At 41.3% G+C, this 16521-nt stretch overlaps 1 protein-coding gene across 1 annotated transcript in view; it reads right to left on the bottom strand.

Moving 5' to 3' along the window:
* ITGA9 (integrin subunit alpha 9) overlaps positions 1-16507 on the bottom strand; it is a 350292-nt gene extending 333785 nt beyond the window's left edge. Inside the window, exons 1-3 of the mRNA XM_019534746.1 lie at positions 16329-16507; positions 4857-4984; positions 3677-3783 (exon numbers count right to left, since the gene is read on the bottom strand). Coding sequence (XP_019390291.1) covers positions 3677-3783; positions 4857-4984; positions 16329-16507 — 414 coding nt within the window. The remainder of the gene's footprint in view (positions 1-3676; positions 3784-4856; positions 4985-16328) is intronic.
* Between the last annotated feature and the right edge of the window lie 14 nt (positions 16508-16521).

Genomic DNA, 16521 nt, shown 5'->3' with positions numbered 1-16521 from the left:
GCAGCCTCCCTAATTGAACCATATAACAGCAAAGACGTGGCGGGCGAGATAAGAGGGTGCTGGATCGCCCATTTGACATGGTAAGGGGGCGCTAAGGGGATCACGGCTGCCCCTAGGTACCCGCCCCATGACACAGTAAGCTACCATGTAACAGAGCTCAGACTCATCCACTCTACCAAATAACCTGGCCCCTCTTCTAACTAGGGACTATGCCTGCAATAACTTAATTCCATTGTGGAAGCCACACAAATCCTTTCTACTCAAGATTTCTAGAAGTCTTCCCAGATTGCTAAATAGCCCTGTAAGGATCTTCCCAGATGCTAAGCCTGTCTATGAAAATTCCCTCCCAAATCTTTCTCCTACAAGCACCCTACCTTGGTACTACCCAGGCAATTAACAGCTTAAAGGAACCACACTTGTGCTGATTCCTTACCCATTCCACTTGCCCTCTTTTCTATTGCTGACATGGTTTTGGTGTTATCTGCCTGAACTTGAGTATAACTACAGAGCCTGACAGCATCTATCATCCTTTGAACTAAAACATACACATACACACATACACACACACACACACACACACACACACAGAGGCAATGCATAGGGGGTGCACGCAGGTGCACATGCACCCCTGAGAGTGGTGGTGCACCCCCTACAAGCAGGCGGTTGCTGCTCGCCACACCGCCCTCCCCCTGCCACTGCCTGCAGGTGGTCAGCAATCCCTACTGGCCATTGCTGGTGGCATCTGCAGGTGGTGCAGCTTGCCACCTCCCTCACCCCACTGCCGACAGCACCAGTGGTGTCTGCGGGAACTCCTGCTTACCATCACCGTGCTCCCACCACCACCGTGCCCCCCCCAGCCACCAGGGGCACATGTCATTCATGCATACACATCCACCTTAGAAATAACTATTGTTTGGCAACATGTCTACATCTGGCTATATGACCATAACACTATAGATACCCTAATCTGAACTACTCTCTTGACTTCTCAAATGAAAACAGGCATTCTTCTGACTCAGTCAATTACTAAGAAGATCAAAGAGATTCTATATTTTGTACGGTGTCCTTTTTTGTAAATGGCTGGCTCAAGTTCATGTGCAGGATCAACTGTGTATCAACCTGGATAGGAAAGTCCACTTGGGCTACAAACAGATGTTAAATTTATCCTGGAAGAAACCATTTTCTCCCAGGACAAAGCATGATAGTTTAGACATCCATGTCCATTATCCCAGGACAAACCTTAAAAAAGATTCATAAAATAAGAACTACTAACAGTTTGTCCTGGGACACTGCAGAGTGTGTCAAAACAGTTGTCCCAGGATTGCATCACTGAATCAAAAGCAGCAGTTTCACAGTAGCTAGGGTCAGGAGGGACCTGAACAGAACATCTAGCCTGGCCCCCTGACACAGGCAGGAATGAGTGCTGGGTTCAGACAGGTGATCATCCAACCTCCTCTTGAATTTGCCCAAGGTAAAGGCAAGGACCACTTCCCTGGGAAGTTGGTTCCAGACTTTGGACACCCTAACCGTAAAATACTGCCTCCTGATCTCTAACCTAAACCTATTCTCCATCAGCTTATTACCATTGTTCCTTGTCACCCCAGGTGGTGCTGGGGAGAAAAGGGCTCTACCTATTTGCTGTTGATCTCCCCTGATGAGTTTGTAGACAGCCACCAGGTCCCTGCTCAGCCTCCTCTTGCTGAGGCTGAACAGGTTCAGGTCCCTCAACCTCTCCTTATAGGGCCTGTCCTCCTGCCCTCTCACCAAACAGGTGGCCCTCCTCTGAGCCTCTCCAGGCTGGCCACATCGCTTTTGAAGTCCAGTGTATTCAGTCACTAACTAAACCCTGACTGGAAGAGCAATGTGTGTAATGCCAATCCTGGAACTTTTCTATTCCAAGATAAACACAACATCTGTTCCTAGCCTTGGAAACATGAACCTCAGGAACTGATGTTCTAGTATGAAAATCCTAGTATGAAACTGCAAGTTCATACCATGGGCTTTGTGAAACCGCTTTTCAACTTTACAGGTTGTTTTATACCCAGGCTAAGTACAGACAGTTAAAAAGCCCAAGGCTGAATCGATTCAATCTTCTTAGGGTAGTCTAAGCTGCATAGATTGAATGGATAAGCAAGCAAACAGACATTCACTTTTGATTCTGGAAATGTAGCCACATGCCTGCAGTGGCCCAGGGCAGAAGCCTGAGTTGGCTAGAGCTCCCTACCAAGCTCACCTGGAGCAGACAGCTTGGGGTCAAGGATTGCCTTCCCATTCTGGGAGAAAGATTTTGTGGAAGAGGTGCAAAGCATCCTCAGATGCTGGGTGTTAGCTTGAATCTGGTGGGAATTTGGGACAGAAGTTCAATAAACTGATTTAACCTAAATCAGTTAAGTCTCATACGGTTCTTTGGGTGATTCTGGTATCTTTTATTAGACCAACTTAAATAGTTGGAAAACAATTTTTAAGCAAACTTTCGGGTTAAAAAACCTTTACATTCATCCAGGTTTATCTTAAACTGGTTCCAGCCATTTTGAAAGCGATTTATGTGCACTGAACTTCTGTTGTGTTCTGATCACTTATACTGGTTTACGTGTAATTTCTGTCCCTAGTCCCAGGGGCTCTGTACTATCTATCCCTTAAGAAATTGATAAATCAGCAAGTTGTTCTGTAGGAAATTTATGAACAGTAATTATTCACATAAACTAATAGTACACTGTCATTTGAAACATAGTACACATAGTAGATTTCTGATACCTGAATGGAGTAGCTTAGAATCTGAACACTGCTCAGGATAGCCAAGTATGAAACTAAAATTCACTTTTCAGAAATAATATGCAATATTTTCTTAACATTTGCTGTTTCAGTGAACATTCCTACACATCTACTGTACTTGTATGCTAAAATACCATAGAAAGCAAGAACCACTAACACTGCTGAAAAACCCAGGCAACAAAGTCATTTTAAAAGGTAAACACAATATTCACAGGGGGAAAAAACCTACTGTATTTGGCCAGCTATATTTATGATTCATTTGAGCACTTGTGTGTTTCAGAAGTTTTGAGCATTGAGAACACTATTTCGTGAAGATACAAACTGGAACAAATTTTGCCAGACATTCACATCAGCTCATATTGACTTGAATATTTGCTTATGAAGAGTGTCAAAAAACTAATAAACTGCCCTTTCAAGTGATATTGATTGCTATCTCTGCCACTTCATCAACAGAAGATACCAGCACACTTACAAAAGCATGTAACTGTAACCCTTAATGTGATGCCTTTCTGACAAGTTTTGACACACAACACATGCTACAACAATGTATATGTATTAAACTTACCTCCCCTTGTGCACAACCTGCAAAGCAAATAAACTATCAGACACATTTAGAGAAAAACAAAGTTCCATTCATCCTGTTCAAAGGTTTAGCGCTCGGAAATTTGGAGGAAGCCCTTAGGTGACAAGTCAGGTGTGACTGCTTTGAAGTCTTCTTTCTATAAATAAGCTTTCTTAGCTGGGGCTCCTTTTCCCTTCCGTTTGAAGGAAGGGACTATCAAGTTAGCTGCCCAGAAAGCTGGTCTCTGTCAGTCACTAGTAAAGACATTAATCTTGACGTGTTTGGCATTAGAGTCATACGACAGAGATTGCACTAATGAGATCAAGGGAAAGAGGAACTTACCAGCACACTCCCACTAGCTGTGGGTTGCCTGGCCAGGCTTACTCCCATCCATTCATCATCCCTATCCTCCTTACAGGTCTTTCCACAGGACATGCCCCGAGTATTGCCTTAGAAAGAAAGGGGGGGGGGGAATAGTAAGGGAAAGGATGCTTTTAGATTTTTTTTTCATCTATACCACACCCTGATAAGGAAATAGCCTAAATGATTAAACAGATCTTTTCTATCTTTCACTTTAGTTATTAATTTTCAGCCATATTAATCACAATGGATGCTATACAAATGGATTGCACCAGACAGTCCCTCTCCTGAAAAGCTCACAATCAAAGTGCTCCAGCCAAAGTGCTCCAATGTGCTGAACACTTCAGCACATGCATAATTTTACTCAAGCAATTAGCAAGCCTACTTTAGCATGCAAGCTCCTGGGAACAGGGACCACTCTTGGCCAGCACCTTGCAGAATGGGGACTCCGTCCTATAAACAACATCCTAACCCCACTATCCTTGTTGTTTCATTATTTTCTTTGCTTTAAAAAGAAAGCAGAGTAAGCCAACTGATTTTATTGCATTAACATGAGACAGAGTAGTGTGTTAATAATGTACCACAGAACCTGGGGTCACCACACCAAAATCAGTTTACAGCTGATTATTGAGGCACTGATTCTGACCCTCCATGCTATTAACCATTTGCACCTCAGAAAAACCCAAATAAAGCAGTAAAGAAGAGACAACAGCTTCACTCAGATTCATTTAATAAAGGCTTATCCCAAAAAATAAGGTTTTCTTAAATGAGTCTAAGCAAAGCTGCTACCTTTTCTTTGGGCTTCAGGCCTATGGATGACCAGAGAGAGCCCACAGAGCAATCAAATACTCCCTAAAGGGAGCACATTTCCCCCCCATTTATCAAGTAGGCCATGATTCTGTAACACTGAAATAAATGGAAGATCTGCTACTGACTTTAATAGCACCAAGCTCCCAATATATAAAAACCGTCAGCAAAATCTAGTTTGTTGAAAGTATAAAGACCATGAGCAAAAAGCTTTGTGTATTATCACTCTGACTTAAACTGAGCTTGATGGGAATCCGTTCAACAATTTTGGTGGTCCAAGGTCTTGAATCAATCCCTAAGATTTTTCTGAGGATTTCAAATCACTGGAAAATAAAAAAGTGGTGTAAGGACTTACCTCGACCCATATCCAGCTCTGTGCATCTCCTGTCAGGATTGGTGTGGACTCGACATTTAAACACCGCTCCTGGAGACTTAACAGAGGTGCTGTATTTAGAATCTGCCTTTGGGGCACCGACCAAGACCCTGGAAACCAAAAAAGCAGAGTAACAAGTAATTAGCTACATGAGGAAGGAGGGGGGAAACAATAAGGTTCATGTTACCAGTGCTTTCTCAACAAGAGAACTTTTCTAATGATCTTGTAACATGACAACAATTAATCAGAGACTGAAAACAACACACACAGTGAAGGCATTTTTCTTCAGTTAACTCATAAATTCTTTGAACAAGCTAAAATTTCCATTCAAAGCATAACACATTTAAGACAATTTCCCTCCCCCCAAAAAATAAGCAGTTAGGAAAGTATTAGGTCAGACAACAGCAGCTGCATTCATTTTAACTCATTCTAACCAGTTTCATCAACCTACAATCCAAAGTAATCAATACAGATATCTGTGAAAGGAAGGGAAGTGAATCTACATGCTTTCACTCAAGGGAAAGATTGGTAGAGCTGTTTAACTTTAAGATATCCCATGCCCTGAAACTTAAGGCCTCTTATATAAATGCTGCTTCAGAAAGCCAGGACTCCATTTCTTCAAAGATGCTTTGCCATCACTGATACAATGTCAAAGCTGCAAAAACTGTACCTAAATTATTTATACCATAAGTGAAAAAACAACACCAAAGGAAAGTTTTAAATCATAAAGATTTCAGAATCACATAGCTCTGGCTTGTGATGACCATCATTTAGCTGCACTCATTTTATAATGAATTACCGTGAGGTGACAAAAACAAAATGAGATATCACTCACAAGTGGGAGAAATGGATGGTTTGGGGTTTGAGGAGGTAAGAATGTATATATGAATTTATAAAGAAAGGCAAAAAATGGTAGATTTGCACCTCTATAGACTAACTAAATCAGATACTTATAGTATACACTTTCTTAAGCATAGGGTTTACTATATCCGATACAAATCTATCCTGCCTTCTGCCTCACTTCAATCTAAGCGGCTAACTACCTCTCTCCATATAGAGGAAGCCAGTCCACATGCCACCAACTCCTTCCTCTTCCTTCCTATTATTTTGTAAATTTGAATCCATGTGTGGGAAAGTAGGGCAGATTTAGGCAGAGTGACATCCAAACACAGGCTTTGAAACCAGAAATATTCTATTTTTCCAAGATTTTTGTTCATCCTACTTACCAAGCTCTAATTATGTTCGATCCTCAACTGTCTTCCACTGTTATCATTTTAAATATGCTGAGGGAAACATCTAAATCACAATTAAACCTAAATGCAGATGACAAGCATAGAGCATTACTGTGTTATATAAGGAAGGTATCATTAGGATTCTATACTATTCTAAGAAATTATTTGGGCAATAAGTTTTCACCGCTACTTTGACATGAAAATAAAATGTGTCCTGGCATTTAAAAGAAATGCAGAGGAAAAGAAAATCCACATTAGAGGATTGTTTTTTCTGTATTTAACAGGCTAAGTGTTGTATCACAGGCATTTGACAGCTTCTGCACTCAATAATGCAAGTCATGTTTTCACAAGTGAGAAGAATTAAAGCCTGAAATACTTTAATAGCTGAAATCTACAAAGCCTACACGCACTGGGGAGCCTGAAATAATAGCTCTAGATAGAAATCCCATAAGGCAGGAGGCAGACAGAAATCAGAATGCCAATCATTTCAACTGCATAGGCAATGAATGAATGTCATTCACTTATTGACATTCATGAGGTCTAAAAAAAATAAATAAGGGGGATATTACTAGCTTAAAGAGGTATTGGTTTATATTGCAAGTGGCAAGAAAATATTTCTGTAACCAGCCATAACAATAAGATAACAGAGAGGCTACCACTCAGCTCTGGTTTATGAGTGCAGATCCACTGGAACTATGCCCTTCTTACAATCAAGGTGAACTTAGCTTTACAGTTCTCAAATGAGAAGGGGAATAAAGAACCTAACTTACAATCATGACCCTCTTAAAAAAGCTTGTAGGAATGGGGGAGATGACAAATTGATGAGAAAGTATTTGAGCAGGATGTAGGGAGGAATTATATTCTTAAAATCAATTTGACCATATTTCCAGGCACAACCTCAATAGCAAGTCCATCCAATGGGTCAAAATAAAATATGATACAAATGTAACACATGTCAACATTTGTAACTAGGACTTGAAAGAGTTCCCAGAACTCACCTAAAACACATGAACATTTTCTCTTTCAGTATACATTGTACATATCTGAACTTTCTGGAGGTGGCTTGTTTATTGTAACTTATTTCCTAGAAGTCTGACTGAGGATGGTGTTAACGAGACCCCCATCTGTGACAATGCACACAGGCTGGCAAGCTATGGAGCTTTACCTGAAGCTCAACTGATGATTTTTGTTCTGCACATCCTTAGCTCAATACCCAATGTGTCAGGCAAAATGGTGGACATCACAAGACAATACTTATGATTTCTCACCAATTAAACAACATTATTCTACATCACTGTAAAAAGGGCACGCCTAGTAAGATGTATGTAAGTCTGTGATACATAACTCTTCCATTTAACTAAATCAACTTGACTCTTTCCAACCAGCAGACCTAGTTAGAAGACCATTATTCCTGTCATAAAGCTTTGAAGATACTATTCAATAAAAGCAGTGCCTCCTTTGATTTTAACCTCCATGAGGATGGAAATGAAAGAAAAAAACCCCTCAGGTTAAAACACTCTTAAAATCTTTACTGGTATTTTTCTTGAGAAAAATGTTACAACAGAAGATATTTTTCTTAGGTACCATACCAAAACAAAACACAGGCAAGTTTAACATATGCTAACCTTGCCTTACAGTGTCATGGATTCCTGCCTGGCCTAGACATGGTAAATATGTAAATAATCCATAAAAGAAAAACCTTATTCATTCTTTTACTATAGTCAGGCAACCTTCCAACCTCTCCCAACCAGTTTAACCAACCTGGGTTTAAATAGTCTAATTCTGTGGTACAATGTGATTTTGAAGCACAACCCTAGAACTGTTCAGTTGTTAAGTAGTGCTATTCAATCAGTTTTCCAGCCGTTAGCCAAACCAGTCATACGGGCAATTTTATTTTTGCAAGAGCTATCACCTTGCACAAGCTCTTGGCACAGCCAGAAAATTCTACAGGAGGTTTCTGAAATCTCTGGCTAATAATTTAAAAATTAACTGGAAAGTAAATACCAGTAGAAGAAAGAAATTGCCTTTCACTAGCAAACAGCATAGGGTCTGACTATTTTAAAACATCATTGCCTCTAACTTTAGAACAAAAATTCAACAAAGCACATTTTGGAAAAGGGGAAGGGAAAATAAAGAATTAAAATCCTTATATTTTAGAGTCTCCAAGTTTGAGCATTAAGACTACACTCACTGCCATACTGTATAACTTCCAGAAGCACATATTCTTAAGATTCAGCAACCCAGGAAAGGATTTTGTTTTATTTTTGTTATTGTGGGAAAGCAAGGTGGAAGTGGTATGTTTTCTATTTCATTTGGAAGGGAAGAAGGTTTGTGGTCTTTGTGATGGCTGCTGTGAGTGCTATTTACATTTAACTACAAAAATCATGAGCTACATGCAATGGGTTTACAGGAGCCTGTGGGGTCTTGGCCATCATGTAATTGCTACTTGGATTTTATGCCGGAACCCAAAGGATAATCCCCACTGCACCTTCCAAACAGTCTTTATAACCCTCTATCACAGCCAAGAACACCAGCAAAATATCTCAGAATATATAGACCCCTTCTTGGCTGTCTGGAGGCATCAAATGCAAGATGCTTCTTCTCCTCTGGGGACAAAATGCCAATTTCCAGACTGACAAAAGAAAGTACTAGCTAGTAGGCCATGAGATCATTTATGCTTCCGTCTACATTTTTCTCTGTTTTGTGCCTGCATTGTATTTCTTTCCACAGGGATTAACTGCCACCTTGCTGCTGACTAGCCCTAAGGACAAACAGCTTTAGAAATCAGAATGGTGTACTTGGCTAGAAATACAGTGAACAAAATGTGTTGAGTGGTTTCAGTGGCATGGAGAGATGCCAAGAATATCAGCATCTTTCTACAGCGTGCCAAGACTGATTAGACAGCCATAACTCAAACACTGTACACCTCACCTCAGTGCAATGTTAAGTGGAAGAGATGAAACATCTTTAAATAGCCTCATAGACTACAAAAGAGTTATAAAAGGAGCAGCAACATGGAGCACACTTCTCCAGTACCTCCAAGGACTCCAGCTTGACTCCTTCTGACTAAGATTACCTGACCTCTCCAATTCCTTTAAAAAATAAAATAAAATATGGTACTGACAGATGTTCAGGCCCTGCTTTAACTCATGGTGCTTTACATAAAGCACCATGAGTTAGAACATTACCCCCTCCCCTGCCCTGTCAATCGAACAGACATTCACCTTTGGGACTAGGTGACATTCTTGCAGCCTGGGCAGTCCCAAAGGTGTGACATGCTCATAGTGAGAAGCAGCCACAAGCCCCTGGCTCTTGACAAGACCAAAGCAGGTGGATCTGGGCTGAAAGCAGGTACTTCTGCAGGTTCCAAGGATGCCAACACAAGCTGCATCCCAGAAATACTCTTCAAGGCTAGAGAAGGGATGTCCTTCTGACAGCCCAGCCTTGACCATGCAATAAATTAACCCTAGGGAACACAAGTTCTCTAAGGCGCTCTGAAGTAGAGTGTCTTTATCGATACCTCATTTGATGAGGGTTAATTTTTTGCATGATCAGCCACTTTAAAATTGCTCTGCAGCCACGCACATCACAGCACAGCTATACAGCGCTTTCAGGGGGCCAACTGCAGAAAAAATGTCACTGCTGTCTGTGTCCATAATGCCATTGGTTTGATCACTGCATGCAGAAGTGAGAAGATAGTTACTCTGAAGTCACTGACAGACAATGTAAGATGATAGTAACACTAAGTTAACTTATGTTGCGCTTCCAGAGCACCAATAGAATTGCACCGTGAAATGCCTGTGGTCTCTCTAGGCAACATGCCAACAGAAATGTAACACTCCCTTTCCTTCATGTGGGTCCTCTCCTCTCCTCCTCCTCTCTGGGTCACAACAACAGAGAGCATCAAGATGCTAAGTCCTGGCCTATTATGCATATTAATCAACTGTTTGATGTCACACTAACCTGCATGTTTCAGGCACAATATATGGGGGTTATGAGTAGGAAGAAACACATGAAGTAACAGCACAAAAAAGGAAGTTCATTCCTCCTTTTGACTATGGCTCACAGTGGGGTAACTGTGGAACCTGACAGACTACATTACCTCTATGTGCCAAATCACGCTGCCAGAAAAGATGAGGCTGTTGCACTATGCCTGTTACACTGCTGGGGGGAGGAGAGAGAGGAAGAATGAATTAATAAAGTGATTTTAAAGAAAGATTTGGTTAGTGATTCATGTTAGGAAATTAAAGTTTTCATTAGAGCCAAATTGTTACTCTTTGTTTCTCCTCTCTCTCTCTGGGAAAACAATTCCTTCATGCTATTTGCTGAGTTTTATTCCAAGCTTCAAAACTATCCAGAGGCTAAGAGCGCTTAGGCTTGTCTAGGTTCCAACTGAAAGTAACCACCTGGTTCCTTGCTCTGTTGAAAATAGCAGTGAGGAAGAGCTGTGTAAAATCTTTCAAGATTTAAACTAAAAAATCCTCTTGAGGAAGGATAACAAGAAATGACATCAGGAGATAACAATAAGCTGAACACTTCTGCTGACAACAAACTCTTCACAATTCTAAAATCACGTAAAAATAACTCCTAGGAGGAAATATCAATAGTCAACAATTGCTATCATTTTACAGTAAAGGCATTATTCATGTAATGAAGGTTGCAGTCTCAAAGATATTATCAATTAACAATTGTGCGTGTCATTGCATGGGTGACTATGATAAACATAAATATAAATTTGACTTTCTACACTTGTGGCTTATAATTTGAACTAAGCACTTTTTCTTAAGAAAGCTTGATCATTTTTACTATAAACACTTTTTTTGGGGGAAAAAAAAAATCACTCCTTTCATTAAATCACTATTTTATGTTCAAGAATCAAAACCTGCATTTCCTTAACTCTTATGACCTCGAATACAAACTGATGCTTTGTACTATGTGAAAATGAAAGATCAAAACCCCAAAGTTTATGAATTGATTATTACATTTAATTTTTCAATTAAAAATAAAGATATTAGCATGTGAGGAAAAACTTGCGGACACAATGCACTTTATTGTGACTGTATGATAAGGATCATATTAAGTGAATGTGGGACCCTGGGGCCATGGAGAGTCAGAACTCAGAAATGCCATTACAACAATGCCCAAACGCAATAGCACGTTAGCAACAATAATTATGAAAGATGATAGCCCCATCAACCCAGTTTATAGTGCATCGCATCTCTGCAAGATTATGCAACATTTATATCATCAGGGTACATGAGCAAGGAAAACTTTCCATGGCTCAATATGTTCATCATTTATTAGGCAAGATACACGTGTGTACAAACCAATAAAAATATTATCCAGTAACTTTGCATATCTATACAGGCATGAGATTTTCAAGTCATGATTTCTATTTAGGCTAAGAAGAAAAAAAGACATTGGTAAGGAGAAATGTACAAGGATGAACATGATAGGACAGTAATTAAGCAAATGATCCACATGATCATAAGCCTGGCAAGGGATGGGACTCTGTAAACCTCCCTTTCTTATGCCTGAGTCAACTGAAGTAAAGTTAGCTCCATATGAAGGTATAAAAGGTACAACCATACAAAGATCTTCTTTGAGGAACAAAGGTTTTCAAATATAAAAGGTTTGCCCAGTGCTTTTTGAGAGTGATTATATTTAGCTTTCTAAATATGCTTTGTGAGACATGGTTTAACAGTATTTGGAGAAAATGGGAAGTTCCCCATGCTTGGAGTATACCCGACTCCTGCATAGAGAGGGGTTCTGTGGAAAATATGAAAAAGACTGACTATGCTCTAATTTGAGCCAAAAAGAAATTTTATCTTGTTCTTTGCTCTTATTATATATTGATTATACAAGGTCATCGCTGTAAATAATAGCCTGGATTCAGTTAAAATAGACCAGTAATACTGTGGGACCTGTGGTGGTACACAGCTAAAGAGAAGCAGCAAACACTGCACCAACAGCAATTCCCTCCCTCCCTACCAGGATTTTTGGCTGCTCACTACTGAATCTGACCAAGTAGATTTTTTTTTTTGTATTTTAGAAACAAGATGTTTTAAAAAAAACAACTAATGATTTCTGGATGCATTCATTTTTGGGTGCAAATTATCAGACACCTTTAAAAGAGCCCAATTGCCAATAGGTTGGAGTGAGCCAGTTTCTGAAAAATCAAGTCCTCTGAGATGGGCTGGCCTTTTGAAAATCTTGGTCTTGTATCTATATATAAATTACCTCCTATGAGCCATTCGCTCCCTGCCCTCAGTTTTTATTAAAAAATGTAGTTTGCACTGTAGAGGATACTAGCTGTTAAATTCAGAACTGAAACATGTTTTGTAAAATAAAAATTGTAAGTCTACAAAATCCTACAAAAATAATGCAGCTTTCAAGAAACTTTTGCCTAAATGTAAACGAAAAGCCTTTTTTTTAGCTGACTGACATCATTCTACAATGTTATTAATCAAAACCTGGCAGGAGTTATGTTAATGCAGGACAAGCAGGAAATGAAACTGACTAGTTTTGCTTCGTGTCCTAAAATGAGCGAGATGCAAAGAAAAAAGAAGTAAACAAGAAATGATCAGAAGGCTTTCCATTCTCGTAAGCAGAGCCACTGTGATCCTCATATGCAATAAATGACATGATTTTCTTCTCTGCTGTATTTCCTTCAGCTGACACTACATTAATATCACTCAGAATCCCATGCCAAAGCATGTTATTATGTACAATGGGGCATTTGTCCTTTTGCTTTTCCTATTTTTTGCTGATTGGGGGACAAATTTAGTGCCATTTCAAAATGAGGGCTTTTTTGTTACTGTGAAAGAGCTTGTTTCTTGATAATTACAGATAACTCCTTAAGAATAAATAGTGCATAGAAGTCACCATGCAGACAGGCAAAGCATACAAGTACTTGTGAATCAAAGAGTGTGAAAGAAATTCATTTTAGAGAGCTGGAAGCCAGCCTGAATACATTTATTTATATCACAGTGTATTACAGTTCCAACATCAACAGCTGAGTAATCAATCCATATCTAAAAGATAAAGACAAGCTTTGTGGACATTTACTGGCATCAATGGTTCTTACTTGCACTTAAAGTGCACCATCTTACATCATCTAGGTTTAAGTAAGGGAAGCCAGTTTTAAATCTAACAAAGAAGCTCCTGGCCCAGACAGAGATGGACAGAACATGTTCCAAGACTCTTTGAATCAACAGAAAACAGTAAACTTGCCAGTTTACATAACTGTGTGAGATGTTCCTCACTCTAGAACTGTGTACAGATACAGGAGACGACTCCCAATCTGCAAGTAGTTCTCTTGTCTTTAAGAACCTTTCCTTTACTGCAACATGGACTGCAGAGAATTCCTCTTTCCAAAGAGATCGTAAATATACTATTCCCAGTGGAGGTTACTGCTCCTAAAACTTCCTTTTTCATGCAGCATGATCTATCATAATTCATATCACATGAGTTTGCTGTCAGATTACAAAGAAGACTTTATGAAAAAAAAAGTTGACAACATGGAAGAAGGATAGAGGATGTCCCCATTTAGCTATGGGGCCCAGAATGTCACTGCTATTGCTGACATCAGTATTTTTTAAAATGGCATTAACTGCATGTGCTAAAACTCTAATTTCCACAGACACCTGAGTTTGCACCTGCAGAATGAAGTATCAATCCAATCATGCACACATGCTGTATTCACTTCCACAGGTGCATGTTCCAGTCACAGCAGCTGCTGCTGAACCACTTTCTAGAATAACTACCAGTTTGAAGGTCTTCCCTTGTAGACTTCAGTAAGGTGAAACCCCAACTACAAGCTTGCAAAAGGAAAAAATCCCAGGGCTGGATTTCCTTGACTGCCTCCTTTAACTTTTGAATTCAGAATATTTAATTAACAGGGACACCAACATTGCTTTTAGCTTATCCCATTGTAGTTTGGAAAAAAAAACTGTTAACAACAAACGGTCACTTGGGGAGAATCTCTGTCTTCCCTTGGCCACAAAACACATCATCTTTGTCTAAATTAGAAATTAAAACATGATTAAAAGATTCGGCTACACTGAGACACCTTTCTGAAGTAAAAAGATGCATACATTCTAAATGGTGTCTAGTAGTTTGTGCCTCCTGTTGCTTTTCTAGAAATACATGAACATTTCAGTCCCTCGCAAAACTTTTCCAGCAGCTTCCAACAGCGTGTGTCCATGACAGAGCATAATTACTTTATTACCATAATGCATTCGAAGTACACATCAGCTGACCTCACTTATATTGGAGGTTTAACAAAAATGTCAGCTCCAATACTGTTTCCAAGCCACAGGAGGAGACACAACATTTTTTGCAATAAAAGAAAAAAAAAAGTGGTTAAAAACAAGACTGAATGTACATCCTTCTTGCTGTGAAAAATCATTGCCTTCTTACTTAGTTACCAACTGAAAGGTACTGAAGGGCACTGACAGAGATGCAGTATGCTGCTCTTTGGGCAGATTACACAGCTAGCATTGAAATGGACAGGTAAATTGCACAGCTGCAAGATGTTTTTTTAAACAGAAAAGTTTTTATTTTCAACTCCTCCTGTGTGCAGTATGTCTAGGAAGATAGCAGGCTATTCTTTCAAACTTCCGAAGGCATGTTAGTTGACACCAGAGCTTTAAATCAACGGGTGTGGTGGACTCAGAAAACCTAATCCGCTGTTTCCAGCAACAGGCAGTGGAAAAGCTACTGTAAATAATAAACACGCCCTTGACAGCAGATATCACAGTTTAGCTCCATTTGTTCCTGGGCTAGTTCCATTACATACAAGACTGAAGCAGAGCTCCATTTTAACAGAAGGGTGCTCTCCTACACATTAAGCATGGGATTTTAATCTTGCATTATTTAATCTTGCGGCATAATATTTAGAGACTGAACCTTGTTCTGCTTGAAACCAGTGTGGAAAACTAGGAGGAAACCCTGGCATCACTGACCTTCATGAGTTCACCCTGAATTTCTACCACACCAATAAAACAGTCCAGGACAAAACAAATCAGTCTTCAGTGCTTCTCTAGTTTCTCTAGATGGTCTCCAGAAGGAGATTCTGCTTCCCCAATTTTGGACTAAGAAAAAAAATCTAGTGCTGCAGCCCTGGTGTGACAGTTTCATGGGACTATGCTTTGTGTTACAAAGGCAGCAGGCAGAGTAGATTTGCATCCTGAGGACTAATTGGACTAGCAGACACTTTCCTAAGCAGCTGTTGGCTTCAAGGGATGTTAGAAAGCCCCAAAGTTCACTGAAAGTCCCTAGCTGGTTTCAGACTTTAACCAATGTGGGGAATTAAGGTAGAATCATAGAAAATTAGGGTTGGAAGGGACCTCAGGAACCAACATCCTGCTCAGAGCAAGACCATCCTCCTGCTCCGAGCAGGACCACCCTGCAACTAGATCATCCCAGACCAGGCTTTGCCTACCCAGCTCTTAAAAACCTCCACAGATGGAGAGTCCACTGCCTCTCTGGGCAGCTGGGCAGCCTGTTCTAGTGCTTTACTGCCCTCCTAGTGAGAAAGTCATTTCCCAAAATCTAACCCAAACTTCCCTTGCTACTACTTGTCCTGCCACCACGGAGAACAGGCTGGCTCCATCCCCGCTGGAACCACCCTGCTGGTAGTTGAAGGCTGTGATTAAATCCCTCCTTGGTCTTCTTTTCCCCCGGTTACATTCCTCAGCCTCTCCTCGCCAGCCCCTACCGCTTAAGACACCTCTTGTGGGGTAGGTCTGGAAAAAGACAGGTCCAACGTCCCACTGAGGAGATGCTGACAGACCAGGCGGCTGGCTACAAGAGTCACCGCCACGGAGAAGCAGGGCTGGAAGGGACCTCTGGAGAGCAGGAGCCTGCTCCAGCACCCTGCCCGATAACAACCATGACCAACTCTACCGATCCTACCCTCTACCCATCTACGTTTGGGCTAGATATGGGGGGGGGTGGAACCCACTCTCTCACTGGGAGGGCAGCCGAGCACTGAGACGGGCTGTGGGCTCTCCATCCTTGGGGGTGTCTAAGACGGGGCGGGTGGCCGAGCTGGGCATGGTCCGGCTCTGGGCAGCAGCCCTCATTTCCCGGGCCCCGACCTCCCCTGCCCACCCAGCAGCGCGGAGGAAGCTCGGCACCATCCCCTGCTCCAGCCAGAGCAGCGCCCGGGCTTCGCCGACAGGAGGAGGAGGAGGACGGAGGCGCAGGCAGCACTCACCAGCGGGTGCTGTCGTGAGAGTGCTCCAGCACGGAGTAGCCGAAGAAGGAGCCGTTGGGTCCCTGGAAGAGGACGGCGTGGTCCAGGTCCACGTTGTAGGAGCGCGCCAGCGCCAGGCACAGCACCGCCGCCAGCGCCCGCCAGCCGCCCCTCTCGCCCGGCCGCAGCCAGCCAGCCATGCCGCGCGTCCCCC

This window comes from Crocodylus porosus, unplaced genomic scaffold (assembly GCF_001723895.1).
Source record: "Crocodylus porosus isolate Cpor-Errol unplaced genomic scaffold, CroPor_comp1, whole genome shotgun sequence".
NCBI classification, from domain to species: Eukaryota; Metazoa; Chordata; order Crocodylia; family Crocodylidae; genus Crocodylus; species Crocodylus porosus.
The sequence above is the reverse complement of the archived record's forward strand: the minus strand, read 5'-3'. Positions and strand labels throughout refer to the sequence as shown.